Here is a 24,952-nt window from a genome sequence, read left to right as displayed (position 1 = left end):
TGGGAGTGATGCTTCACCCCTCCCCAGCAAGGGCAGCGTGGTGGGGAGAGGCTTAGATGAGCCCTTACAAGGGCCATGCAAGACTGTTTCCCCCTTCCAGCACCACCGTGGGGTTGGAAAGGGGTCCCTGGACCTCACCCGGCTTGCAGAATGCCTGCTCCCTCACCACCCCTTTCTCCATCCCCAGGTTTACACACGCTACGGTAAGTGCTACACCTTCAACGGGGACCGGAGGAACCCACGAGTGACCCGCCAGGGTGGCATGGGCAACGGGCTGGAGATCATGCTGGACATCCAGCAGGAAGAGTACCTGCCCATCTGGAGAGAGACCAGTGAGTGGGGCTGTGGTGTGGGCAGGGCACAGGCCAGGGGTGCTGCAATGGAGGGCTGCTGGGCAAACAGGGCATCCCGGGGAGGGCTATGGGGCAAGTGGGGCACCAGAGTGGTGCTGGGCCCCAGGGTGCAGGTGCTGGGTGGGTGCAGGTGTACAGACCCTCTGTCCTTCTCGCACAGACGAGACGTCATTTGAAGCTGGCATCCGGGTCCAGATCCACAGCCAGGACGAGCCGCCCTACATCCATCAGCTGGGCTTTGGTGTCTCGCCTGGCTTCCAGACCTTCGTGTCCTGCCAGGAGCAGCGGGTAAGGCAGGATGCCCCACAGCCCCTGGGGAGGTGCCCACGGGTACCCAGGCTGGTGTGGCCCTGCAGCAATGCCCCTCTCACCCCGACAGCTCACTTACCTGCCGCAGCCGTGGGGGAACTGCCGGGCCAGTGTGCAGGGGGAGCAGACGCTGCCCGGCTATGACACCTACAGCATCGCTGCCTGCCGCCTGCAGTGCGAGAAGGAGGCTGTGGTGCGGAGCTGCCACTGCCGCATGGTCCACATGCCAGGTGAGGGGTGCGCAGGATGGTGTGGGGGCACCCCCCTGCCCCATCAGTCCTGCCCAGGGCTGCCCCGGCCCCCTACAGCCTGCACCCACAGGTCACCCTTGCCCCATCACTCTGCACCCATAGGTTCCCCCTGTCCATCCCTTTGCACCCAAGGGTCCCTCCTGCCCCCTCCCTCTGCACCCAGGGACCACCCCATCCTCTCCACACCTCAGCCTCTGTCCTACCCTCCTTACACCCCAGATCAGCCCCTTCCCTGTCTGCCTTGTACCCAAGGCCCACGCCTGCCCCAGTGCCTTTGGGGAAGTGAGTTGAGGGTGAAGGGCAGAAGCGGGCCAGACTCCCAACCCCTGACCAGTTGCTTTTCCACAGGCAATGAGTCCATCTGCTCCCCCAACGTGTACATCGAGTGTGCTGACCACACGCTGGGTAGGTGCAGCAGCGGGTGGGAGGCTGGGGCCCAGCCGGGAGCCCCCAGGGAGGGGGCTGGGGGTGTGCACCCATGACGACGGGTGCATGCCCCCAGACGCAGCGGTGGAGGACAGCCAGGACCGCTGCAGCTGCCCCACGCCGTGCAACCTGACGCGCTACGGCAAGGAGATCTCCATGGTGCGCATCCCCAACAAGGGCTCGGCACGCTACCTGGCCCGCAAGTACAACAAGAACGAGACCTACATCCGGTGAGCTGTCAGTGCTGGGGTGTGCCCGGGGGGTGGGCAGGGGGCTGGGAACCTGGGGCTCCACACCCCACTTCTGGCAGCATGCAGGGAGCGGGTCCTGGCATGCGTGGTCCCTGCAGCACCCTCTGCCCAGGGGTGGCTGCCACTAGAGCATATCCCCCCTCCCAGCCTTCCTGCCAGCATCTCCCCACCCCACGGTCCCTCCTGGCCTGAGGCATGACCCTTCCATTCACCACCACACCAGCCTGAATAACTCACAAGGGCCCCCAGAGTACCTGGGAGTGGAAGGCTGGGGTACAAGGGAGGATTGGGGAGCAGTGGGGGTGGGAGAGCCAGTGACCAGCCCTCCTTGATGAATACTATGGTGTCCCCCCACAGGGAGAACTTCCTGGTGCTGGACATCTTCTTCGAGGCACTCAACTACGAGGCCATTGAGCAGAAGAAAGCCTACGACCTTGCTGGGCTTCTCGGTGACTTCCCCCACCTCTCTGTGGGACCCTGAGGCGTGGAGCTCTGGGTCCCAGCCCTGGGAGGATGTGGGGCTGGTCGGGGAGGGACCACACAGAGCAGGAGCCAGCTAAAGGGCGTCATGCCGCTGGCTATCCCTGTCCCCCATGTCCCCTGCTCCCTCTGTCCTGCCGCCCCTGCCCCCGTGGCCGCCCTGTCCCCCTCTGTCCAGTAGCCCTGGCACTGCCCGCAGCCCTGCTGGCCCACCCCAGGGTCCCAGCAGGCTGCACAGCATATCCCAGTGACGGTCTCCCCCTCCTCCTCCCCAGGGGACATCGGGGGGCAGATGGGCCTGTTCATCGGTGCCAGCATCCTCACCATCCTGGAGATCCTGGATTATGTCTATGAGGTGCGCTGAGCCTTCAGAGCTGTGTCTTGGCAGTGGGAATGGGTGAGGTGCAGAGCAGGAACTGGGGTTCCTGGGGAGGGGGTGCTGTGCATGGCCACCCCAGAGGGCTATTACAGCCCCCAAATCGGGGAACGCCCAGCAGGAGGCAGTGGGGGGAGGATGGGTCCCCCCAGCATCCCGTGGTGACCTGAGGACAGGGAGGGTGGCGGGCAGAGGTGCTGTCCCCACTGTCAGCCCTGCGTCCCCCAGGCAGGCAGGGGAGCTGGAGACAGGTCCATGCAGACCGGGGTGCGCACACACGGGGTGCTGCCTGCATGTGGGTCTGGGGCTGACCCCCCCCATCTGCACCCAGGTGATCCGGGACAGGGTGAGCCGGGTCCTGCGCCGCTCCAAGCCGCCCCTGAAGAAGCCGTCGGGCAGCATCGCCACACTGGGACTGGAGGAGCTCAAGGACCAGGTACCCCCGTGGGGGTGGGCTGCCGGGGGCTGCGAGAACAGGGCCTGGGCAGCATCCACCCCTGCCCCTGGGGAAAGGGACCTCGTCCCAGACAGCATGGCTCCGCATTTGGTACCGTCAGGATGGGTGGCAAGGAGTTGCGTGCCCCCGCGGGGGGGGGGCTCCTGGGGGCGGGTTGTGCTGGGCAGGGGGGTGGGGGGGACAGGGTGCATGGGGCCTGCGCCCACCCCTCTGACTGCCATCCCTGCAGAGCCCCTGTGAGACGCTGGGCCGGCATGTGGAGGGCGCCTACAACGCGGGCATCCTGCCCAACCACCACCACCGCCACCACTACCCTCACCAGGGCGTCTTCGAGGACTTCGCCTGCTAGGCCAGCTCGAGACTGGGGGGGCAGCCCCCTGCCAACTCCCTCCCCACCATCCGCATGGAGAGGGACCACAGCACTGGGTGCGGCGGGCACAGGCCCCCGCCTCCCCCATCCCACTGCCAGGACTGGCCGCACCGTTCGCCCTGCTGGAGCTGCCTCAGCGCCAGCACTGGCACCGGCACCGGAGAGGCCCCCCAACCCTTTTGCTCGTCCCCTCTGCTTGCCCCCAGCACGCGGGCTCGGCCCGTCTCAAGCACACGGTGTGGAGGGGGATGGGCAAGCTGGGGGGATTTCAGGGGGCAGGGGGGTGAGGGGAGATGCAGAGCATGCAGGAGGTAAGCTGGGGTTCCTGCAAGCCCCTCCAAGTCCTCCCCTGCTGACCCCTCCTGGGTGGGGCTCTCTGCCCTGCATGGTCCCCCCAGGAAAGAGACGTGCCTGGAACAGCTTCCCCCCTGCCCCAGGACCACCCCCGCCTTTCCTGCTGCAGGGCAGGGCAGCGTTGCAGGACACCCCTCTGAGCAGCATGGCCCCCCCGGCCAGCCCAGGGACACCCCACCTGCAGCCACACCTGCATGGCACCACCCTGACCCCTGGCACCACCACCACTGTGACACGCCCCCATCTGCCTGCCCTTCCCCAACCTCATGCAGCCTGCCAGGGCTGCAGCTCCCCCCTCATGGCTCTTCCCAGCCAGACCCCTGCACTGTGACACCCCCCACTCCAGTGTTGGCCCCAATAGCCCCCAGTCATTGCAGCACTGCAAACCTACTGCCTCCCGCCTCCTGCCCCCAGTCCACCGTGCCCCCCCCAGCCCTCCCTATCCTCTCCTTGCCCAGGTATTGCCCAAAGCGGCTCGTCCCTTGGTGCAGCCACCCAACACAGCCCAGGCGGCATGGCGGGGGGTCCTGCCCTCACTCCCCTGCCCATCGCCACTCTTTTGCACCATGCACGTACCCCTTACCACGCTCCCACCCCCCGGGTGCTGAGCACCCGCTGTGCCTCCCCCAGACTGTACATGGTTAGGAGGGTGCCCCGTGCCCAGCACCACCCGGACAGCCAGAGCCCAAACCGCAGGCTGGAGCCTCGGCCAGGACTGGCACCCACAGCCCTCCTGCCTGCCCTGAGATGGCAGGACCCACGGCAGGACCCATGGCAGGACCCACAGCACTCCCCCTGTCCTGTCTGACGTTGCCTCCTACCCCTCCACTGTAGCAGACACCAGCTCAGGGCAAACTGCCCCAGAATATCTCAGGAGGGGGTGCGGGCTGGCAAAGCCCCCCTCAACACACACACATGACAGAGAGGGGGACCCCAGGGCAGGAATTTGGGACCTCTGGGGGAGGCTGGGATTGAGCCAGGTGGCCCCTGGCCCTGCCAGTTTGGTCCCCATCCCTGGTGCTTGCAGACGGAACACGGCCATGTCGTGCTGTGGCCAAAGCCATAGATGCAGGAGGAGCCATCATCCTTGCAGCCCCCAAGGCCCCACACATGGGAGACGCAAGGCAGGGACCGGAGCACCAGCCTGGTGATGTGCCCAGCAGCCCCGGCTCTGGGTATGTGGGGCTCAACAGCCCCCCAGAATGTGCACCCACGTGGAAATGTGTTCCCTGTTGGTGCAAGCACCCAGCTGCGTGTGTCCGATGTCCCCCTGCATGGGGGGACACACAGCAAACCTCCCGGCAGGGCAGAGACAGCGGTGCCCCCCAGGGAGCCCCTCCAGAGCACCCCGTGTCAGGTCCCCATGGGATCCCCCCACACCCACCTGCAAGCAGGAGTGTCCCCAGAGGGGTGCCACGCGTTAGACCGGGGATGTGCCATGGCTGTGTCAGCCAGCCCTACACCAAGGTCTGTGGCGGACGGCAGGGAGGTGCAGGATGTGGCTCCCTGCCAGCGGGAGCAGCGAGCCCCGGGTGGGGTGGGCACGGGCACCGTGGCAGGAGGGCCGGCATGAACGCTCTCGTGCTGGTGAACGTGAGAGATGTGTGTCACTGTTTTATAAATGTACAATTGCTCCCTAATAAAGAGGCACAAGTATGTCTGGAGCCGCCTGTGAGGGCTGGGGACAACAGGCAGGGCTGGGGGGGTGGGCAGAGAGGTGGGGAGCTGGTCCCACCCTGGGGGGAGGTAGAGGTTGGACTCAAGGAGCACTTTACAGTGCACCCACATGCAGGTCACCGCGAGAGCCAGCATGCCGGGTCGCCTTGCCCGCTGCCCAGCTCTTTGAGCCTCAGCTTGCGGCAGAGGTGCAGCAGTTGCCAGCTGGGCACCAGCAGCAGGAACTGCCAGAGCCATACCCCAGCCCTCGAATGACTCCCTGGGGCAGAGCGGGCACCCCACCAGCACCCCACGGGGCTCTATCAGGTGGGGAGGATGGGATCCTGCCCCTCCAGAGGCTGCTGCAGGGTGAGGGGCAGATGGGAGAGCAGAAACGTGGGCTGGGGGTGCTTTGGGGAGTGCTCCACTGACACCCTGTGCTGGAGCATCACCTCTGCCAACACCCAGGATCCCATGCAGGACCCACTGCCCTGTGAGTGCTCCCCCGTGGTACCCACGGCCCCTCCACTCCCATGCCTGTTACCAGCACCAGGCACAGTCCCTATCAGTTAAAGGTTGGTGCTTACACTGGCACTGCCCTCACACGGGGTCACCAGCACGGTGCCAGGAGCCGCCTGCTCCTCTGGCACCCGCTGTGGGTTGTGGGCCCCGTCCCTCGGCGGAGGGGCACGGTGCTGGTGAGATCCCAGGGCCACCATCAGCTGTCCCACAGTGAGACCTCCAGCAGGACCCCTATGAGTGCTGTGGGCAAGGGTGAAGGGGTGAAACCGAAACAGGGGAGGTGAAGGATGGGTGGAGGTAAAGGGGGCCCCCTCCTGGGGCTTTCCCCAGCAGAGGTGCTCCTCCAGCTCTTGCCTTCTCCAGACCCTTCTCCATCTGCCCCAGCCATCCTGCAGCACAGAGAAACGGGACAAAGCAGGAGACAGGGGCTGGCCTCACAATGCAGGCTGCCAGCACTGGGCATCACAGGTTTCCCTCTAAACCAGTGAGGGCTGAAGATACCCAGGTTGGCTGGGTGCAGCTGGGACACAGGACCCCATCCCACAGCTCACACCATGCCCTGCAAGGGGAGCACTGGGGTTGGGTCCTAAAGGGAAAAGCAGGGAAATGGCTACATCCTCCACATATTTCATCACCTGGTAAGAGGATCAGGTCCTTTTTGGGGTCCTTTGGGATGAGGCTGTCACTGCCACCAGGTCCTGGCCCATCTGTCCCTCAGGGATGCCCTGCCACAATGCCATCTTCATCCACTGGGAGATCATGCTGCCTCTTACTCTGCAGTGAAAATGTGTTGGAGGAGCTGAGAAGAGGAGAGCAGGATCGTGCGGCGAGCCCAGCGCACGGCGCTGCAGGTGCTGGAGGGCATGCTGAGGGAAGGACCGGGTCCTGATACAAAACCTGAAGGTCTTGGTGGTGCTGACTGGGGAGGGCAGGGAGGGCGAGGGCTGGGTGCAGTGTTATGCCATGCTCACCGAGATGCTGCTCTGGTGCCTCATCTCCCAGCTCCAGCAAGCAGCTTGCTGGAAAAAGCCCCACAAAGCCAGACCCTACGCCTACAAGAAAATAAAGGCAATTTTGGAGGAGCTGGACTGAAGCGTGGCCAAAGGAAAGGCTGAGACTCATTTATGGCCCATCCCAGCTCCCCAAGGCTGCTGGCAAAGCAGCCTCAGGACAGGTCCTGGGAGCCCTGTAGTGGTGACCTCGCAAAGATTTAACATAAAATTGTTTTTATCTGTTGCTCTCAGTGCCTCTGTTCTTTAATTTGGCAACTTCCCGGTGGCACCTAGAGATGACACCTCCTGTAGGGTCTCCTACTGCCTCTAAACAGGATGGGCAGGTGAGGTGACCCCAGCATCCCCTCCTGCCTGCATCATGCCTGATGACCTGGTGCAGATGGCACAGAGCGGGCTGAGGAGGATCAGCGGGATGACCCAGATTTGGCACCCCAGGGCCAGCTCCAAACCCCAGCACTGTGGCCCCTGGGTGCCCCCTCCCATGCTGCACCCATCCAAGGGCCACTGGGGGTCCCGTCCTCCCCAGGGACAGGGCTGCTGCCACCCAGGGCTCGCCAGGCTGCAAAGTGACATCAGCCCAGCCCAGCGCTGCTTGAATCACCTGTAATGAGCCACATGAAATAGCTGGGGCATAATTAGAAGAGGATCTACTACAGTGAAACAGGCCCTTAATTTTAACAAGCACAGCTCTCTGGACAAATGCCAGGCACCTGACCGTGGCAGGACCCGCTGCACTGGCAACAGCTGCTGTCACCATAGAGGTGACAACCCCGGCAGACTCAGCTCCTGTGGGATACAGGGCTGGCTCCAAGGAGAGGGCACCAGGATGGAGCCACTGGTGAGGATCTCTTCTGCCCACAGGATGGGCATCTCCACTTCCCACCATGCCTCCACAGTCATGCACCACAATTACAGCTGTTCCCAGGGAAAAGCTGTGTTTCAAAGAAAACAAACCATCGGGCTGCGGAGCAGAGAGGCTGGAAGTGAGCCCTGAAGTGCGACCGGACAGTCACCTCCTTCCCAAGCACTTCCTGCCCAGAAATGCTGGTGGTGACAGGCAACACCTGGAGAAAGGAGTGACCCTCAGCATGTCCTGATGAACTGAGCGCGCCAAGCTCGCTGCTTTGCTCCTGGTCATTTCCCCAAGACCCCTTTGCTGGGAAAACAGACCAGTGGTGCTCGTTGGTGGGGCCAGGCAGGGGCCACACAGCCCTCGCTTTCCAGCGCTCAGCCCCTCACAGTGGGCAAGCAGGCTGGAAAAACCGAGGAGGCAATGAAAATCACAATTCAACCCAGCTGCCTGCCTCTCCCCCCCAGTCCCAGAGCTTTGGGTTCTTGCAGTCTCCCTGTGCGGGGGCTGTGTGTCCCTGCAGGGGAGTCCCCAGGCACAGCTGGGTGCGCTGACACCCCTGTGCAGGGAAATCCCCGCGGGCAGGCACAGACCGGCAGCAGCCCTGCCTGCACTTACAGCTACCGTCTGTTTCTCTCTTCATGAAAAGGCTCTGATTTCCCTGAGCTTGGCCAGAAGAGCCCCTGGCCAAAACACCCCCACACCCTCCGGAAGGGCTTGGCAGCGCACTGGGCTGTGACCTGGGGCATTGGGCGCAGGCAAAGCCTGGCATCTCCCTGCCTGCCCCTCCTGCCTTTGCCTGCGGCCAGGAGGAAACATTTGCCAGGGCTGGGTTCTGCTCTGCGGCTGGCAGAGCTGCTCCTGCAGGACAGGCAGCGAGGCACCACTGGCCCTTCCCAATACAGGGACAAAAGGGCACTGTGCTTCCCCTTACCCTCCAGCACTCTCCTGGCACAGCCACGCTTCCCACACCCTCCCAAAGGTCAGCAACCGAGCTGATTAACATTGTCGGGACTGAAGTAACTCTGCTGTGGTGTTTAGCACAGCCAGAAGTGATCCAAGCAGGTCTAAAGGAGCAGGTTTTGCCTTCCCTGCTCACAGGCTCACTGCTGCATTTGCAGAGAGACGCCTGCATGACTGCACGGCAGAAAAATTTGTGGGGGGAGCAGAAGAGCAGAGCAGCAGCTTGGGTTTTCCCCTATTTAAGTCCCTTTCTTTGCCCTGGTGCAGGAAGTAGAGGGGAGGGGAAGCTCGCCCAGCCCCAGTGCACCCGGCCAGCTCCTCTCATGCTTTGCTCTGAACTGGCCCTTCATGCCTTCTTCCAAAAAAGTCCCCAAGAGGAACTTGCATTGCTCTTCTCAAATGTCATAGTGAGCCAGTAACGCCTTTAGAAAATTTTCTCGAGGGAAGCAGAAGTCTGTGGGCAGCAGACACGTGTTTTCTCCTGCCCCGTTGGGAAATTTGCCCTTTCACTGCTCTGACTGTGCAACTGTGTCTGTGCAAAAATCCGTATGTCATATGGCAGTACCAGTCAAGCCTGAACAGGGATTGCAGAGTCCCTGTCTGCTCAGCTGCCCACGTCAGCACCCAGGGCTGCTCCTGCCTGCCTCTTTCAAGAGTGTCACCGTCCCGGTCCAGTGCCCTGCCTGCACCTGCCAACCCTGTGCAGGCAGGCAGGAGGCAAAGCGGAGTTGTGCCCATGTCCCCATCGTCACAGGTCTCTGCGGTTGCCCAGTGATCCCATTTACTTCAACCAGGCTCAGGAAGGTTGTTCTGGGCCCCAGCCAATCTGGCCAGCCCACTCCCATCACAGAATCCCTTCCCAAAGCTTTGATCATCCTTCCCCAGGGTTTCATCATGTTTTGATGCTGCAAATAACTGGCAAACACCAAAGCAGCTTCAAACCTTGCCAGCTCCTTATAAAAGAGAGCAATAACCATGCTGGGAGTGCCACAAGCACTGTCATTTGCTCGTACGTATGTCAGAGCAGGGGGAGCTTCACTGGTGTTGATAGTGCAGAGCGTTAAGTATGCAAATAGATCTAACTCAGTCTGGGCAAACAGCAATGAAGAGGCAAGAGCAACTCTATCTAGACCATCTTGCAACAATTAAATGACAATTCTGCGTTTCTTTTTGCAGCCAGCTTGATTTGAAGCTGGTTTGCTTTATTACCATTTGGGTAATCTTCGAATGCCTAATCACATTCGACTCCTAGGTCTGCTTTTCAGAGGAGAAATGTATCTGTAATGCACCTGCATCCGCCTTGCTCCCTCTGTCCCAGATTCACATTTAAAGGGAATTAAGGATGTGCTTGGGGAAGATCAAAAATAGAAATACTCAGAGCAAGCTAACGGTTATCATCTGAAATATAATAAAATTATATTTATACATATAAGCTCCTACACCGTGGATATGAATACTGGAGCAGGAATACACGAATAAGGTATCTTTGGGGAAGGCATGCCACACAGCCCAGGGGCTTTCCGTGAGTTTTGCTGAGCACTAACAGCCTTAATAACTAACAGTGAGTAGGTTCAGTTAATTTTCTAGGGGATGTCTCTTTGATACATGTGTTTTGTGAACAAGTAAAATGTGATAACCAAAGGGCTGGTGAGAAGAGCACATGGGCCCATGAAAATCACACTGGGAGCAGGCAGCACAGGCAGGGGACACAGTGCCCACTTCTCATACTGCAAATAGGAGCTGTAGGTGGTGAAACAGTCCAGGGCAGCATCATGGTGCTCTGCGCAACCCAGAACTGAAAACCACAAGCTGCTGAGAAGCCCTGAGATGCAAAACAGCCCAGAAAAGGGTGAAACCAATGCAGAGAGAGCAGGTCCAGCCCTAATTATTTAACACAGTGCTTGGATGCAGTTTCTGGCCTGGGAATTTCCTTCAGAGCTGATCCCAGATGCTGGAGGGCAGAGCTCACCCCACTTGGGCACCTGACCTCTGCTCTGACATGGGCCAGGGGTCCCCCATTACCCATGTAGAGCCCACGAAGGCTGTTATGGGGACAGAACAACTGGAACAACACACAGCTGCACCAGCCCTTCACCATCTCCACCCGCAGCTGGGGCTGAGGATGGCTAGAAACCTGGTCAGTGGGACCACGAATTTATGGCACCAGGCAAGACAGGGGACTGCCCAAAGCTCAGCACGCTGGCACCAGGGCTTCCCGTGGCAAGGGGCTCAGCATCCTGCTGCACCACCAGTGACTGGTAGCAGGTAGCAACAGCAGGACAGCCCCAAGGGCACTAAGCATCAGAGGAGGTGCAGCACTCCTGCTGCAAGCCCCCAGGGGTTCAAGCTGGCATTTCCAAGTGTCTGCTTGGCCTAGTGCAAGCCAGCCTGTCCATAGCCAGTGGGCTCCCCTGGCCTCACTAAGGAGAGGCAGTCATCTCCCAGCTCAGGTAGAACACCCTGCAGGCAGCTTGAGGGAAGCAGCATCCCTTCGAGGAAGCAGTCCAGCCAGCTGCAGCCAGATTTTGTACAAGCATCCAGCACCTACCACCACACAGATCCCCAACGGGACACCCAGAGGTGCCCCAGGGAAGAATCACCCAGATCCACTGGTTCATGTCTCCATTTTATTACTGTAAATGCACCCCCCCCTCCTCTCCCCACTATTAAATACAAACCAGGAGCAGAGAGCGGCTCCTCAGTCGCTTTCTCCTTAGGAGATGCGCAGCCAAACCCTCTGCCATGCCCACCAGCGCGGGGCACTGCATCCCCCAACCCTGAGGGCAGCCCCGCAGTGGGGAGGGCTCCCACCTCTGTCAGGAGGCTCTCGTCCGAGGGCTGCGACCTCCGACGTCCTATCGATACTGCGAAGGCCAAAGCGGCCTGGGTCACGGTTCCCATGGGGAGCAGCTCACGGTATGTGAATACAGCAGGATTCCCTCTGGCACCCCCTGTGCCCCCACTGGCCCCAGGGGCCAAGTCCCCCCACCCTGACCAGCTGGGACTGCTCTAGCTCATTGCCAAGTGGCAAAACCCCGAAACCAACCTCTTTATTGCTCTTCTGGGGCAGGATGTGCCCCATCCCGCTGTCCTGTGGTGGGCGCAGGGATGCAGCCCTACCTGCACAACCGGGCCAACACTCCAAAGGAGCGAGGAGCACAGCCCTGTCCCGAGGTGCTGGGAGAACCACAACAGATCACCCCCAGCCCCGTGGCAGTCATGGCCCCGCAGCAGGCGGGCCTTGGGCTCTGTGTGCCTCCGGTCGAGGAGAGACAGCAAGGACAGGGCAGCCCATTGCCTCCCCGCTGGGCAGCGGGGCCAGGACGGAGGGATGGGGCTGGCAGCCAGCAGCTCTGGGGTGAGGAGCCAGGCCGAGCTCGCAGCTCAGCCACTCCAACACCACCTTGCCCCAGGGTCTGCACAGCCACGGCTGCTCCGGAAGGACCTGTGCACCCCGCACTGGCAGACCCCGGCCTGGGCAGCCCCAGCGGGGCAAGTCATGAGCTCGGGCACCAGCTATCCCTGCAGGTGCCAGGAGGAGAAAGACAGATATGGGCAGCAGAAGAGGCGGGGTAGGCAGGCAGGCACGGCAGGGCCAGCCCCTCCGCACCCCGGGGTTCAGGTGCTGTTCCCCTGCTCCTGCTCAAAAAGCACCATAGCCAGCTGGGAGCGAGAGCCTACGCCCTCCAGACTGCTCTGCACGCAGCGGTGGTAGATCTCCTCGCTGAGCCGGGGGTTGCAGGCCTGGTGCCGGTAGCGCTGCAGCAGGGCAGGCTCCACAGCCCGGAAGACATGGAGGTTGGAGTACTTGATGAACATGTCGTAGATGTCCAGGGTCTCCAGGATGTCCTCGTTCTCCTGCACGTCACCTGCCATACGGGTGCGTGCTGCCATGTAGTCGGCGTTGTAGAAACAGGCTTCGTGGAAGACGTCGCGGTCGAAGCGCCCCGCGTCCCGCAGCAGGTCCAGCGTGGCAGGCGGTACCTGGTTGTGGTAAGCGATGGCAGGGTTGTAGCCCTGGAAGTGGATGGGGAAGAAGACCTGCCAGTTGTTGATGGTGTTCATCCGGCAGCGGTTCAGGAAGTCGACAGTGACCTCTGTCCCCACGCCAGCCACGAAGAAAAGCGTGTCCACAGGATGCTTCTTGGAGATGATGTCCATGACCTTGATCTGGGAGGGTGCATCTGTCTTAACACTGATCCATGGGATCTTCACCTCTGCATACTTGCGCTCATACTCGGTGATCTGGGCCTTCACGGCAGCGAAGATGTCATTCTGGGTGACCTGCTGGGCCTCGAAGGGGTCATAGATGAAGAGGAAGGTGAGCACCGCATTCTCGCTGCTCTCAAAGGCGGCCGCCGCGTAGGCCTCCAAAAAGCGGGCAGCGTGGTCCCGGTCATGGGCCGTCAGCGGCAGGATGACGTTGATGCGGCTGGCCTCCGTCACGTAGGGCATGGGGATGATCTCCACCTCGCTGAGGGGCCGCACCAGGTGCACGCGCTTGGTGACGGAGCGGCTGTGCCCCTTCTGGGTGACCACCTCCACCTGGAGGTCCAGCGTGTACTCCATGCCACGCGTGGGGTCAAAGCGCCGGTACCCGTTCACCAGCTGCTGCTTGCGGACATGAAGCACCGGCTGGTACTTGCGGTTCAGCTCCTCCATGGCTGTGGCCACCACGTCGGCCACATCGGCCAGGTCCACACCGTGCAGCTCACACTTGGGGGAGCCATCCACACAGGCATAGACCTGCTCCTCCGTGAAGTAGTCCCAGCGCAGCACTTCGAAGCGGGTTTTGGGCTGGAAGGGGGGTGGGATGCCAACAGGCCACGTGGCACTGTGGTCCCCGTCAGCAGACAGGCTGCTGGCGTTCTGGATCTCCAGCTGCAAGAGGAGAGATGGAGTGAGAACCAAGGTGGGCACAGGTTGGTCTTCCAGCTCTGGGTGCAGGCAAGCTGACTCCTGATACTCTAAGAGATCAGCCCCTCCTGGCCCAAAGAGCAGAACACTCTGCCTTCAGCCTGACTCCTGTCAGGCACCTCAGGTTTCCTCTGAAGAGCACCCCAAATATAGCACACCACGTCCATCAGCAGGATCTGTGCCCTCTCCCACCCTGCCCAGCCTTTGCTGGCAGACCTCAGCACCCTGCTGGCTCCATCACCCTGAGCCACCACCACAGCTCCAGGATCCATACAGGTCCAAAGCTGCTCTCCAGCCAGCACCACTGCCCCTGCAGCCACACAGGCTCAGCTGATACCATCCCACAGCAGGTGCAGGTGAGAAACCCTCATATTAAAGCGGAGAGGTGACACAGAGTGGCCAGAAAGCCCACAGGGATGACAGGAGGAGCCCAGACCCTCCCAGCCAAGCCAGGTCTCACCTGGAGCTGCTGGATCTCCTGGTAGGTCCTCTCAAGCTCCACCTGTGCAAAGTACTTGTGCAGCCGGTACATCTGAAGGGGATCCAGCACAGGGTGGACAGTGAAGGCGCTCTGGAAACGGAGGTCAGTCTCCCGCTCAGGGTCCACGTTCTTCCCCAGCTCAAAATAGTGGTAACGCAGACCCTGTGCCAGCCAGGAGAGATGGGTCACAGCCAGCCCTGACCCATGCTCCCACCCCACAGGCTGTCAGCACCGCAAGCTCAAAGGATGACAGGGTGCAAGGGCTGGTCCCCCCAGGACGTGGGAGCCCACAGGGAGGGAGGCAGGCAAACACTCTGGGCCAGGATCAGGCTCTTGGAGGCTACCTCCACTGCAGGACCTACCTCGTGCTCCTCAGCACAGTTGACGGCTGTGTAGTCGATGATGCAGCGGCCCAGCCACTCGTCGGGCCGGGCGCTGAGGATGTCATTGCGACAGCTCTCCAGGTGCTGCTGCAGGAGCAGGAGGAGGCTGCGGGACAGCAAGTAGCCAAACCCCCCGTAGCAGTAGCGTCCCTCGGTGTCCCCACCGATGAACTCCTCGGGGCGGCCCAGGTAGAGGTGGGTGTCGATGCTGAGGTGGGCGACCAGGCGGCTGATGCGGTGTGCCTCTGTGTAGGTATCGTCCTGCACCAGGAAGAACCAGTCGAAGTCATTCACGTAGTGGTCCAGAAGGTATCTGACAGTCTGGTACATGTTCCAGATGGGCCGCTCGTCACTGTGTGTCACCACCGTCATGCCGTGAGGCACCTTGCGGCCCCGTGTGCCTGTGAAGTACACCAGGCGCTCCAGGCGGTGGGCCAGCGTGCGGTTGACAGCCACCCCCAGTGTGTTCAGCGTGCTCTTGGAGGTCAGCACACCCACGAAGAGCCGCTGCCGCATCCCCAGCTCCGTGCTGATGTACCGGGTCCTGCAGGAGGGAGAAAAGGTCAGGCCCTGGGACACTGCATCCCACCTCAGCCTGCACCCTCCCTATCCCCCTCAATGGCACCAACCTCAAATCTTCTGCAGTAACTGCTCACAGCCACATGTGCAAGACATCACCCCAGTGCCACCAGCTGCCACTCTGCATGGGCCAGAGGCACAGCAGAGCGCTCTGCTTAGGTTCCCCCCAACCTGAGACCATGGGGGACCCTCCCTTCCCACGAGTCGGCCAGTCCAGCTCAAACCAGAGGCTCGCAAAATGCTGAGCACAGCTAGAAGAGGGAAAGAGGGCTGCACGCCCCAACTCCAGCAGGGACATGACTCACCAGGCACCCCACCATGCTGACAGCCAGGACAGCCGCGTTGGGAAGCACCTTCCTGCCGCCCCTGCCAGACGCGCTGCTCCAGAGCGGGCAGGGAGGCAGGAGAGGCCGTGCTGCCCTCCCCGGGGAAGCCAGGCCCCGCTGGGGCAGCTGCAGCCAGCATGGGGCCAGCTGCATCCCCCTCCCCGCCACAGCCCCCAGCTGCCCCGCTCGCAATGACTTTCAGGTTTAATTCTCCCAGCCCGGCGCAGCGGCAGGAAGCGCCCCCCCCCCCCGGCCCCCAGCCGCCGCCTGGCACACACTGGCCCCATTCAGCCCCCTCCATCCGCCCACCACCTCGCCGGGACAAGGAGCCCCTTTCACTGCCTGCTTCCCATCATCCCGGGGACGCCAGGACGGGCCGCAGCCGGCCCCAGAGCGGGCTGGAGTTTGCAGCGTTGGGTGGGGACGTGCCACCGCGGGAGGGGTCCCTGCCAGGGCAGGGCAGGGTGCCCGGCAGCACGTGCTGCAGCAGGCAACCTTTGCACAGCAGGCAGCAGCACGGCACGAGGCTCTTGCAGGCGGGGAAGTTGGGGGGGAGGGGGGGGGTGGGTGAGGAGAAGGGGCGGGGGGGTAAGGAGAGGAGGAAGGGAAGCAGCAGGGAAAGGCGCTTGCAGGCAGAAGAATCCGGGTGCAGCCCTGGGTGGCTGCAGGGCGGGGGGGAAGCACATCGCCGGGTCACCTGTAAAGCCCCCCGCAGCAGCCCGGCAGGCAGGGGCAGGCAGGCAGCCCCCCCGCACCGTCCCGGCAGACGGAGGCCCAGACCCGGACACCCCGGGCTCGGCCGCAGCTACTCCCGTCTAAAGCCCGGTTAGTGCCGGCGGTCCCTCCTCCGCCCGCCGAGGCCCCGCTCCCCCAGCCCGGCCTGCCCCCCCCCCGCACCTGACGGCCTTCTTGGCGGCCCTGCCGGGGCTGGGCGGGCGGTAGGGCACGACGCGGGGCTCCCAGCTGTCGGCGCCCAGCCCGGCGGGGACGGCGTTGGGCCTGCGCGCCGCGTTGCCGTTGGTGTTGCCGGGGCCGGGGGGCGGCGCGGGGCCGCCGTCGGGGCGCGGGCGGGCGGCGGCGGAGCGCGGCGGCGGCCCGCAGGGCTCCTCCACCCAGGTGACGCTGAGCAGGCTGAGGGTGAAGCCCAGCGAGACGCCGATGGCCACCGGCCCGGCGGGCCGCAGCACCGACAGCACCAGCGACAGCCGCATGGCCGGGACGGGACCGGGGGCGGCTCCGGCTGCCGCTCCCGCTGGCGGCGCCGCCGTCCGACGTGTCACCCCCGGGCCCCGCCCCGCCGCGCGTCACCGCGGCCGGCCCGCCCCGGCCAATGGGCCGCGCTCCCGCCGCCGCGTCACGGGCACAGGGGCGGCGTGGGGGCGGGCCCAGGTTGCTAGGAGACCGCGCGGCCGCCCCCCCCCGGGCCGCCCCTGCCGTGTGGGGCGGGGCCGTGGGGCGGGGCCGCGGGGCGGGACGGGGCGGGACGGGGCGTCGCTGCGGGGCGGCCCGGAGGCCGGTACCTGGCCGCGGCCGGGCCACGGTGTTCGGCGCTGCGGGGCGGCAGGGCAGCGCCCCCGGGCCTGGCTGCCCGCTCAGAACGCGCCCCCCGGCTCAGAAGGCAACACCTGCCCGCGCCGCGGCGGGGCTGGGGCAGGGACGTGGAGGCTGAGCCGGCTTAAGGGCGGATTTCCCCGAGGGGGGGTGCCCGGGGCTGGGGCACAGCCGGCCCTTTGTTCTCGGGGCTGGGGGGACGCCGCGGGGCCGGGCCGGCACAGCCGCTGCGTCCCCTCCCGGGGACAACCCAACCCACGGCGCTGGTGAATTTGTCGTCTCCTGAAGCGCCATGTTGTCCTTCTCAAGTCACCACCCGGGGGGTCTTCCAGAAAGCGTGGGCAGCGGCGCGGGACTCTGCCTGGGTGTCCCCAGGAGGTGACTGGTGGTCGGGGATGGGGGGGAGGTCTGAGGCCAGGAGCCCCAAAGCACAGCCCACGGGCTGCAGAGCCCGGGTGCCGGGGGAGCAGGTGTGCAGGAAGGTGAGCGGCAGCTGGAAGACCTCTGGATGCAGAGCCCTGGCAGAAGGAGGGCAGGCAGAGCAGCGGGACATCCCAGCGGCAGGGACCCTTGTTCTGTGGAGCAAAACGGAACCAAAGAGGTGGGCTCCTCCAGCTGGGGCCAGGTCACTGTCCCACCACGAGCTGTCTGCAGCACAGAGTCACTGGCCCACCAGCCGCTGGAGAGAGCCCCCGGCCAGAGAGAACTGGAGAACCAGCTCGGGGCAGAGTTTGCTGCACACACGGAGCCTCCGGCGCAGCACGGGAATGATCCAACCCAGAAGCTGCCAGGCCTGCAGCCCTACGTGGCCGCGCAGCGCCAGGCATTGCTGAATAAGGACAAGGAGGAGGATCTGGCCTTTCTGCCCGTTCCCAGTCCTTCTGCCCGTTCCCAGCCCGTGGCTCTGCTTCCAGCAGCCTCACAGCTATCAGGGCTCTCGAGTGCCTCTGGATTTACTCCGGGTGGTGGGGAGCCCATCGCACCCTCCCCATGGAATGCAGGCCGCCTGCCGCAGAGCAGAGCAGGGCAGCAAGTGCAGGCGGGAGCCCGCTCGGCTCCAGGGTCCCTTTCATTTTCTGGAACAAAGCAGCCTGTTTTCATCAGGAAGTGGTTGGCAGCATCCCACCCCCCAGAGATACGGGACCATCATCCAAGCTCGGCTTGTTTTCATAGGCCTTTTTCTCCTGAATAGTCCAAGACAAGCAATAGGCAAAGGCGGTCACGTGGACGGCAGTTTAATGAGGAATATATAAAAACTGGAAACAGAGGGAACGTGATGGGACGAGGAGATGCCAGAAGGGAAAAGATGCAGAAGTAAGAAATGAGCAGAGATTTTCCATGGACAAAGGCCAAAAAGCGGGTGTGATCATAAACAACCAAAGTTGTGTGTTTGCAGAGAGAAATGTGTTAGGAATAGATGTGTTTGATTTCCTTTAGAGGTTGGAATATTTAATATTGGTCATCTTATACAAACCCAGATGATTTTACACGAGTAATAAGAGAGGTTTCATTCTGAAACAACCCTGTTGATCTGAGCTTGTATTTAGATGGACCAGAGAAAGTACTGAAGTTTTCAGAAGACTCTGAGCTCAGGAAAACTGCATGGAGATGAACTGTGGGCAGAGCAGACGCCTCCCTGGGGCTCGCCGAGGCAGTGGCCGAGCCCAGGGCCCCCGTGCCCGGCCCCAGGGGATCCCGCGGGTGAAGGAGCCTGCGGGCAGCAGCGCCGTTCCTCCGGCAGCCCCTTCCCAGCCCCCCGCCAGCTGCAGCTCCTGCCTTTGTCTCCCCGGCCTTGGCGTGGGGCTGGGAAGGGGCTGCCAGGGGAACGGCCGCTGCTGCCAAGAGACTTCTCCCTGCCAGGATTTCCCGGGGGTCTCTGGGCGCCGCAGCCGGGAGGTGCCAGCTCCAGCCAGCTCTGCCGCCGCAGAGCTCCGTGTCCTCCCGCCACCCGGCCGCTCGCCGGGCAGGGGTGGGCAGCCTCTCTAGGTGCCCCTTACACGCACGTTTGCCCCCAGGGAACGCAGGGCCGCAGTCCCCGTGGCCCTGGCGCAGGCCCCTTGCCCGCTGCACGGCCCTCTGCGCGCTCTGCCACCGCCACTGCCACCGGGCCCTGCCCCGCCCGGCCCTGCACAAGGCTCTCCCGCCACTTCCGCACCCCCGCGCCGCTCGTCCCCCGCACCCCGCGCCTCGGGGCCTGCAGCCCTCGTGGCTGCTGCTCGCCGAGCGCCTCACGCGCGGCCCGGCGGGCGGGCGCTGCGCCACGCTGCGCGCGCGGGCCCGTGTCGGTGGGCGGCCCGGTGCACGCCATGTCGCCCCGGCACACCCCCGGTGCACCCCTCGGCGCACGTGCCGCCCGACCGGGTTCACGCCCCACCGCGCGCCCCTCCCCCCACCTAAGCCCCGCCCCTCTCCCGGTAGGCCCCGCCCCTCTCTCGGTAGGCCCCGCCCCCATCAGGCCCCGCCCCGGCCGGCCGGCGCGGTGACGCAGCGCGGTGACGTCAGGCGGAGCTGTCCGCTCAGCACCGCGCGGCGGGCCGCGCCGCCGGCATGCGCGGGGGCCGGGGCAGGGGCCGGGAGCGCCGGGCGCCGCGGGGCCGCCGCCGCTGCCGGGCCGGGAGTGCAGGTGGGAGCGGGCAGGGCGGGTCTGCGGGGGGCAGCACGTGGGGGTCCGGCAGGCGCGGGGGGGTGGGCGGAGCGCCGGGCCCCGCGGGGGAAGGGGTCGCGCACCGTGCTCCCGGCCTCTCCCCGGTGCCGGGGAGGAGAGCGCCGTGCCCGGGATGGGCGTGTGGGGCCCGGCGGAGCCCCCCCCCCCGGGACCCCCGCCCCGAACAAAGAGAGGGGCGGAGCGGCCCCGCGCCCCGGCGGCCTTTGCGGCCGTCGCTTAGCAACGCCGCGCCCGCCCCGCCGGCCCGGGGCCCGGCGGGGGGCAGCGGGGCCGGCCGGGGGGCGGCGGGGGTGGGGAGCGCAGCGGCGCGACCGTGCCCCGAGCGCTGTCCCCGGGCCCCCTCCACGCTGTGCCCTCCGGGGCAGGGAGGGGAGGGTGGGGGGCCCGGGGCAGGCCGCGGCGGGGAGCCCGGGGCTGCGGGGAGGGCGGCAGCAGGTGGGTAAGTCCCGGCGCCAATGAGCAGGCGCTGGGCTCCCCTAGCAACAGTGCCCGCGCCAATGGGCGCCGGGAGCTGCCTGCAACGCTGCCTGCAACGCTGCCTGCAACCCTGCCCGAGACGGGCTTTCACAGGCGACCCTTCCTCGCTGCCCTGGCCCGGACCTGGCGTGCGTTGAGGGGCAGAGAGCCGCATCTCGCTGCCCTCCCTGTGCTCTGCTGGCCGTGCCGTGCCGTGCCGTGCCCCATCCCCGGTCCCCTGGGCACGGCCGGCCGTCAGAGCTCTGCTTTCACCCCCCGCACGCAGCATCGCCCGTCCCCGCCGGGGCAGCTAGGGCCAGCGCGTCGCTCCTGGGCTCTGCGGTTAAAGTCCAATCCTGCTTAGCATCCCCCCGGGGGCTCAGGCAGGGTGGGCAGGGGCCCAGCGCTTGGCTGCCTGCTCCCTGCCTGCCTGCTTCCCCAGGATTAGGCACCGCGATCGGTTTTCCCCGGGGGGATTTACCCGGGCTGGTGTTTCCTTCCCCAGCCGCAGGGAGGGAGGGAGGGAGGGAGGAGGCCGGTGGCGAGGAAGAGGTGCCGGTGGGGCCCGGGCTGGGCAGCAGCGAGGTGCTGGGCAATAGGGAGCCGTGACTACAGCCTCTGCCCTCATCCCTGCCCCTTCTCGGTGCGCTGGTTTTGTGAGCTGTGCCGCCTGCATTTAACGTGGCGCTTGGACAGACTGGCACTGGCCCGGGGACAACCGGTGACAATAAACCCATCCTAAACCAACTGAGCCCAGAAAGGGACCAGGGGATGCTGGAACTGACTCCAGGTGGGAGCAGGCAGACGGCTGCTGTAATTAGGTTTAAGCTGGAGCTGGATCAGTCTTTGCGGGGGATTATGACCCCTCTGTCTGCATAGGCGCTGCGGGGGGCCCGGCGACTGCCTGCTCGGCATCCCGGCACGGCTGCGGCATTGCAGGTGAGCCCTTGGGTAAGGGGCAGCACCAGCCAGGGCCGGTCCCCCTCTGGGCCCGTGAGTCGGCGTGGGAGAGCTGGATCCAGTGTGGGGCCTGCTTTGCTTTTACAAGGACACTAGGAGATGAAGGAGGGATGAAAAATAGCCAGAAATATGATTAGAGGATTGGAGAAAATGCCTTGGAGTACAAGCTTTAAGAGCTCAATCTGTTTAGCCTATAAAAATAGAAGACTGAGGGGTGACTTAATTACCAAGCATAATTACTTCACAGTCAGAAAATACCAGGTAGTGGAAGTCTCCCTTTAATCGAGCAGGGAAAGGGCGCTGGAGAGCCAGGGGCAGGAAATTGAAGCCGCAGACAGGTTATAAAGCGCTGTGTCCCGACAGCAAAGCTCCCCGGGGTGCAGGCGGGCTCCCTGGGGATGGTGCATCCCTGCAGCCTCTCGCTGGGTGACGGTCTGTGCCCCCACAGCCCCCATGGGTGAGGCTGTTCCCCCATTCCCTTCCCACCCAGGTAGCGAGGGGCCAAAGCGGGTTTTCTGGTGGCTGGGTGCTGAGTGGTGGGCGTCGCTGTCGGGCGTGTGCCGGCGGTGCCTCCATCCCCCTTCTCTCTCTCTCACCAGCTGGGGCGGGTGCCGGGGAGCAGTTTCGCCGGCAAGCCATGGGGCAGGAGCGGAGATTTTGATGCCTTTCCCGGGAGTCCCCAGAGCCATGACTGCAACTGTGCAGACGCTGCGGTTCAAGCTGCTGCCGCATGAGCCGGACCAGGAGTGGGGGCACAGTTGCCAGCAGGAAATCGAGCGTCGCTACCAGGTGGTGCCCTCAGTGGTGTGTGCCATGTGCTGCCTCTTCGGCATCATCTACTGCTTCTTCGGTGAGCCAGGCCAGCCCGGTGGCTGGTGGGGCAAGTGGCGAGAAGGGCAGGGGGGAGCTGGAGGGGTGGTGGCCATCCACCCCCTGACTGCAGCGGTCTCTCCACAGGCTACCGCTGCTTCAAGGCCGTCATGTTCCTGACAGGGCTGATGTTCGGCTCCATCATCATCTTCATGCTGTGCTACAAGGAGCGGGTGCTGGACACACAGCTGAGCGTGGAGGCGTCGGTGGGCATCGGGCTGGGCATCGGGGTCCTGTGTGGGCTGGTCACCATGCTGGTGCGCAGCGTCGGCCTCTTCATGGTGGGGCTGCTCCTGGGGCTGCTGCTGGCGGTGGCCACGCTGGTGGTGATGGAGCAATTCTACCACCCGCCGACGGTGTGGATCCCCATCGCGCTGCTCCTGGGTGTGGGGATGCTCTTCGCCGTCCTCACCCTGCAGTGGCAGCGCTTCTTCACCACCCTCTCCACTGCCGTCTTCGGCAGCGCCATCATGACCGTTACTGTCGACTACTTCATCGAGCTCTTCCTCCTGGTGCAGTACATCTACGAGCGCATCAAGGTGGCCCCCGCTCGCCCCGTGTGTTGGTACAGCTGGGTCATCCTGGGCATCTGGCCGCTCCTCACCACACTGGGCGTCCTGGTCCAGTGGAAGGTCACGGCTGAGGGCTACTCCCACACAGAAGGTGTGTGAGGGCTGGGGGAAATGGACGTGGCACAGGGTGGGTGCAGGAGCTGGGGGGCCTAGGGACCGGGGTGGAGGGTTCTAGCACTTGGTGTGCATGCACAGATAAGGGGTTTGGGACTCTACGGGGGCACAGCACTCAAGGGGAGGCCTGGGTGTGCAAAGCTGGGGCTTGTTTGGATGCGGGGCTGGTTCGGGTGCACTCCCCGGTGCTCACAGGCCCCTCTGCCCCGCAGTGATCATCAGCCGGCAGCAGCGCCGCGTGCAGCTGATGCGCATCAAGCAGCGGGAGGACCGAAAGGAGAAGAAGAAGAAGCGGAGACCCCACCACCCGCCGCCCCACCAGCACAAAGCCCACCCACCCGAGCCTGCCTACCGCCGCAAGCCCAACCCCGTGCGTCGCTTCGATGGGGACGTGCTCTCCCCCGTGAGTCCCGCACCCAGGGTAGAGATCTCCCCCGGCCTCCATGGCCCTTCCTTCTCCATGTGGGTGGGCTGGGGCGCGGAGAGGCGAGAGGTGCCCAGGTGCCAGCCGGCATCCGAGCTCCTCGAGGGACAAGGCCAGGGCATCCCAGAGAGCAGACAACTTGGGAAGGGTTGAGCTGGGACGTGCCCACCATGGAGCACTTCAGCCTTTGCAAGCAAAAGTAAACTGGTGGCCAAAAGCACTGCGGCCGCAGTAGAAATAGGCAGTGGGCAAGGTGCAAAGCGTGTGCCCAGGGAAGGGATGGGGCTGTGCATCCTGCTGCGGCCAGCCCCCAGAGGGCCCGACTGCTGGGTGGGTGGGATTGCGCAGGACTGGTTCTGGGGGGCTCCTGCAGAGGTTAGGGTGGGGTGGGATGGAGTGGGCCAGGAGCAGAGCCCCCCTGCGTGGGGTGGGATGGAGTGGGCCAGGAGCAGAGCCCCGCTCACTTTCTGTCCCCCCTCTCTCAAGCAGAGCTACATCCAGAGTTTCCGAGAGCGGCAGACGGGGCCGTCCCTGAACAGCCTCATCACCAGCTCCCACGCCGTGGTGGACCTGGACTATGACTGCAGCTCCACTGTGCCCCTCACCACGGGCTCCGGCCCCGCCGTGAGGGTATAAGCCAACCCAGTGACCTCGAGCAACACCAGCACCCCAGCCTGCTCCAACAGACCCCCTGGACAGGCGGGGCTGTGCCCTCGGCCCCGGGCGGCCACATGCAGCTTGGGGCTGCGGATGGAGACCCTTTCTGGGGATGCATCGGACTTGGCTGGGCAAGCCCTGGCTGCCCGCGGGGCCCGGAGGTGCTGGGGGAGCCCTCCGGCAAGGACTCAGCCCAAGGACCAGGGACACCAGCACCCATGGACGTGCGGTGCGAGCAGCTCTGCTGGGGTGGGGAGTCCTCAAGCCCCCACTGCTGCTTGTTTCCCCACAGCCCAGGCACGCTCATCCTGCATCCCAACATTGCCCAACTGCCCATATTTCAGCCCCCCTTCCCCAAAAGCAGCACCCTGCGCCTGCCCCCCCCGCCCCCCCCACTGCACCCCCCAGCAACTCCCCAAGTGCCTGTGCCCCATGTTCCTTCCTCAAAGAGCAGGTCCCAGAGCTCTTGCCCCCCCAGGGACTCTCCCAAGCATGTGCGCCCCATCCCACCTTGGCCCTGAGAGCAGCTCTCAGGTAATGCTTCCTAAAACCTGCCTCCTCAGAAGGTCCTCCTGCCCTAGCCACCCTCCCTGTCCCCCCAGAGTGGCTCACCTCCCCTCCTTTTCCTGAGCTGGACCGGGGTGGTCCTGGGCCAGAGGCTGCCAGAGCCAGGTGGTTCCTGGGGTGATGCTGGCAAGTGGTGCCTGTCCAGCGGGAGCTGTGCTGGTGGGGTGCACCACGTGCATCCACCCCCGCCCCCAAATATTTTGATGGGAGACAGGACACTGGATCCAGCCTCTGGGCAGAGGCTGGGCTGCCTCAGGGACATGGGGACCCCTGCAACGTCAGAGGCCGTCGCTGTTTTGATGGCGACTGGATTTTATAGTAGCCAAGGGGGGGCCCTGGGGTCGGGCCAAGCCTCCAGCCGGGGCAGGGCAGGGCAGGAGCCCCTGCCCAGAGCACCGCTGCAGGCAGAGGCTCCTGCCTTGTATATATTTCTCTTGCTGTGATTTGTATTAATTTATTACGGAGTGACCCAGGACTTCCCCACGGCTAGGCAAGCAGGATGGTGGCAAGACTGGACCGGGGTGCCCCCCCTGCTTTGGGCCACCCCAGCCCAGCCCGGCTGGCCCTGCTGCCCCGGGAACTGCATGTTTCTGCCAGGCGCCCCCATCCCTGCAGCGCCGCGCCGCCGTCCCCCTTTTCAGTCTCTTTTGTAAATGTGCCAAACGCTGCTGAGGCCACGGCCGCACAGTAAAGAGCCTTTCGGAGCCCGGAGTGTGGGGCCAGGGGCTGCGCCGGGGGCAGGGGCGAGGGGGGGTCCCGAGGGCCGGGCTCCCTGGGGATGCTGAGTGGAATGCAGAGC

General features: G+C 64.2%; 3 protein-coding genes across 9 annotated transcripts in view; 2 read left to right on the top strand and 1 right to left on the bottom strand.

Annotated features, from left to right (window-relative positions):
* The window catches only part of ASIC4 (acid sensing ion channel subunit family member 4), a 29,549-nt gene extending 24,266 nt beyond the window's left edge, over positions 1–5,283 (top strand). Inside the window, exons 2-10 of the mRNA XM_074873403.1 lie at positions 188–332; positions 514–641; positions 733–892; positions 1,262–1,318; positions 1,416–1,569; positions 1,948–2,039; positions 2,346–2,425; positions 2,778–2,882; positions 3,133–5,283. Coding sequence (XP_074729504.1) covers positions 188–332; positions 514–641; positions 733–892; positions 1,262–1,318; positions 1,416–1,569; positions 1,948–2,039; positions 2,346–2,425; positions 2,778–2,882; positions 3,133–3,252 — 1,041 coding nt within the window. The 3' untranslated portion in view covers positions 3,253–5,283. The remainder of the gene's footprint in view (positions 1–187; positions 333–513; positions 642–732; positions 893–1,261; positions 1,319–1,415; positions 1,570–1,947; positions 2,040–2,345; positions 2,426–2,777; positions 2,883–3,132) is intronic.
* Positions 5,284–11,250: 5,967 nt separating this feature from the next.
* Positions 11,251–16,563, bottom strand: CHPF (chondroitin polymerizing factor). Of its 2 annotated transcripts, none has more exons than XM_074873401.1 (4): positions 16,215–16,563; positions 14,392–14,956; positions 14,009–14,191; positions 11,251–13,512 (listed from the first exon to the last, which is right to left on the bottom strand). In XM_074873401.1, the coding sequence occupies exons 1-4, from the start codon at positions 16,526–16,528 to the stop codon at positions 12,250–12,252; spliced, it is 2,325 nt and encodes a 774-aa protein (XP_074729502.1). In that variant the 5' UTR covers positions 16,529–16,563; the 3' UTR covers positions 11,251–12,249. The 2 variants fall into 2 exon arrangements, with proteins under 2 accessions (XP_074729502.1, XP_074729503.1); XM_074873402.1 differs by lacking the exon at positions 16,215–16,563 and adding an exon at positions 15,297–15,312.
* Positions 16,564–19,403: 2,840 nt separating this feature from the next.
* Positions 19,404–24,857, top strand: TMEM198 (transmembrane protein 198). 6 transcript variants are annotated; one of them, XM_074873394.1, is made up of 5 exons: positions 19,404–19,491; positions 21,549–21,799; positions 21,907–22,482; positions 22,718–22,926; positions 23,419–24,857. In XM_074873394.1, exons 2-5 carry the CDS (start codon positions 21,610–21,612, stop codon positions 23,563–23,565), a joined length of 1,122 nt encoding a protein of 373 aa, XP_074729495.1. In that variant the 5' UTR covers positions 19,404–19,491; positions 21,549–21,609; the 3' UTR covers positions 23,566–24,857. The 6 variants fall into 6 exon arrangements, with proteins under 6 accessions (XP_074729495.1, XP_074729496.1, XP_074729498.1 ...); XM_074873395.1 differs by lacking the exon at positions 19,404–19,491 and adding an exon at positions 20,876–20,928; XM_074873397.1 differs by lacking the exon at positions 19,404–19,491 and adding an exon at positions 21,273–21,287.
* The last annotated feature ends 95 nt before the right edge of the window (positions 24,858–24,952 follow it).

The sequence above is a fragment of the Strix uralensis genome, chromosome 6, assembly GCF_047716275.1.
Source record: "Strix uralensis isolate ZFMK-TIS-50842 chromosome 6, bStrUra1, whole genome shotgun sequence".
Classification (NCBI taxonomy): domain Eukaryota; kingdom Metazoa; phylum Chordata; class Aves; order Strigiformes; family Strigidae; genus Strix; species Strix uralensis.
Note: the sequence above shows the minus strand (reverse complement) of the source record. Positions and strands in the feature narration are given on the sequence as shown.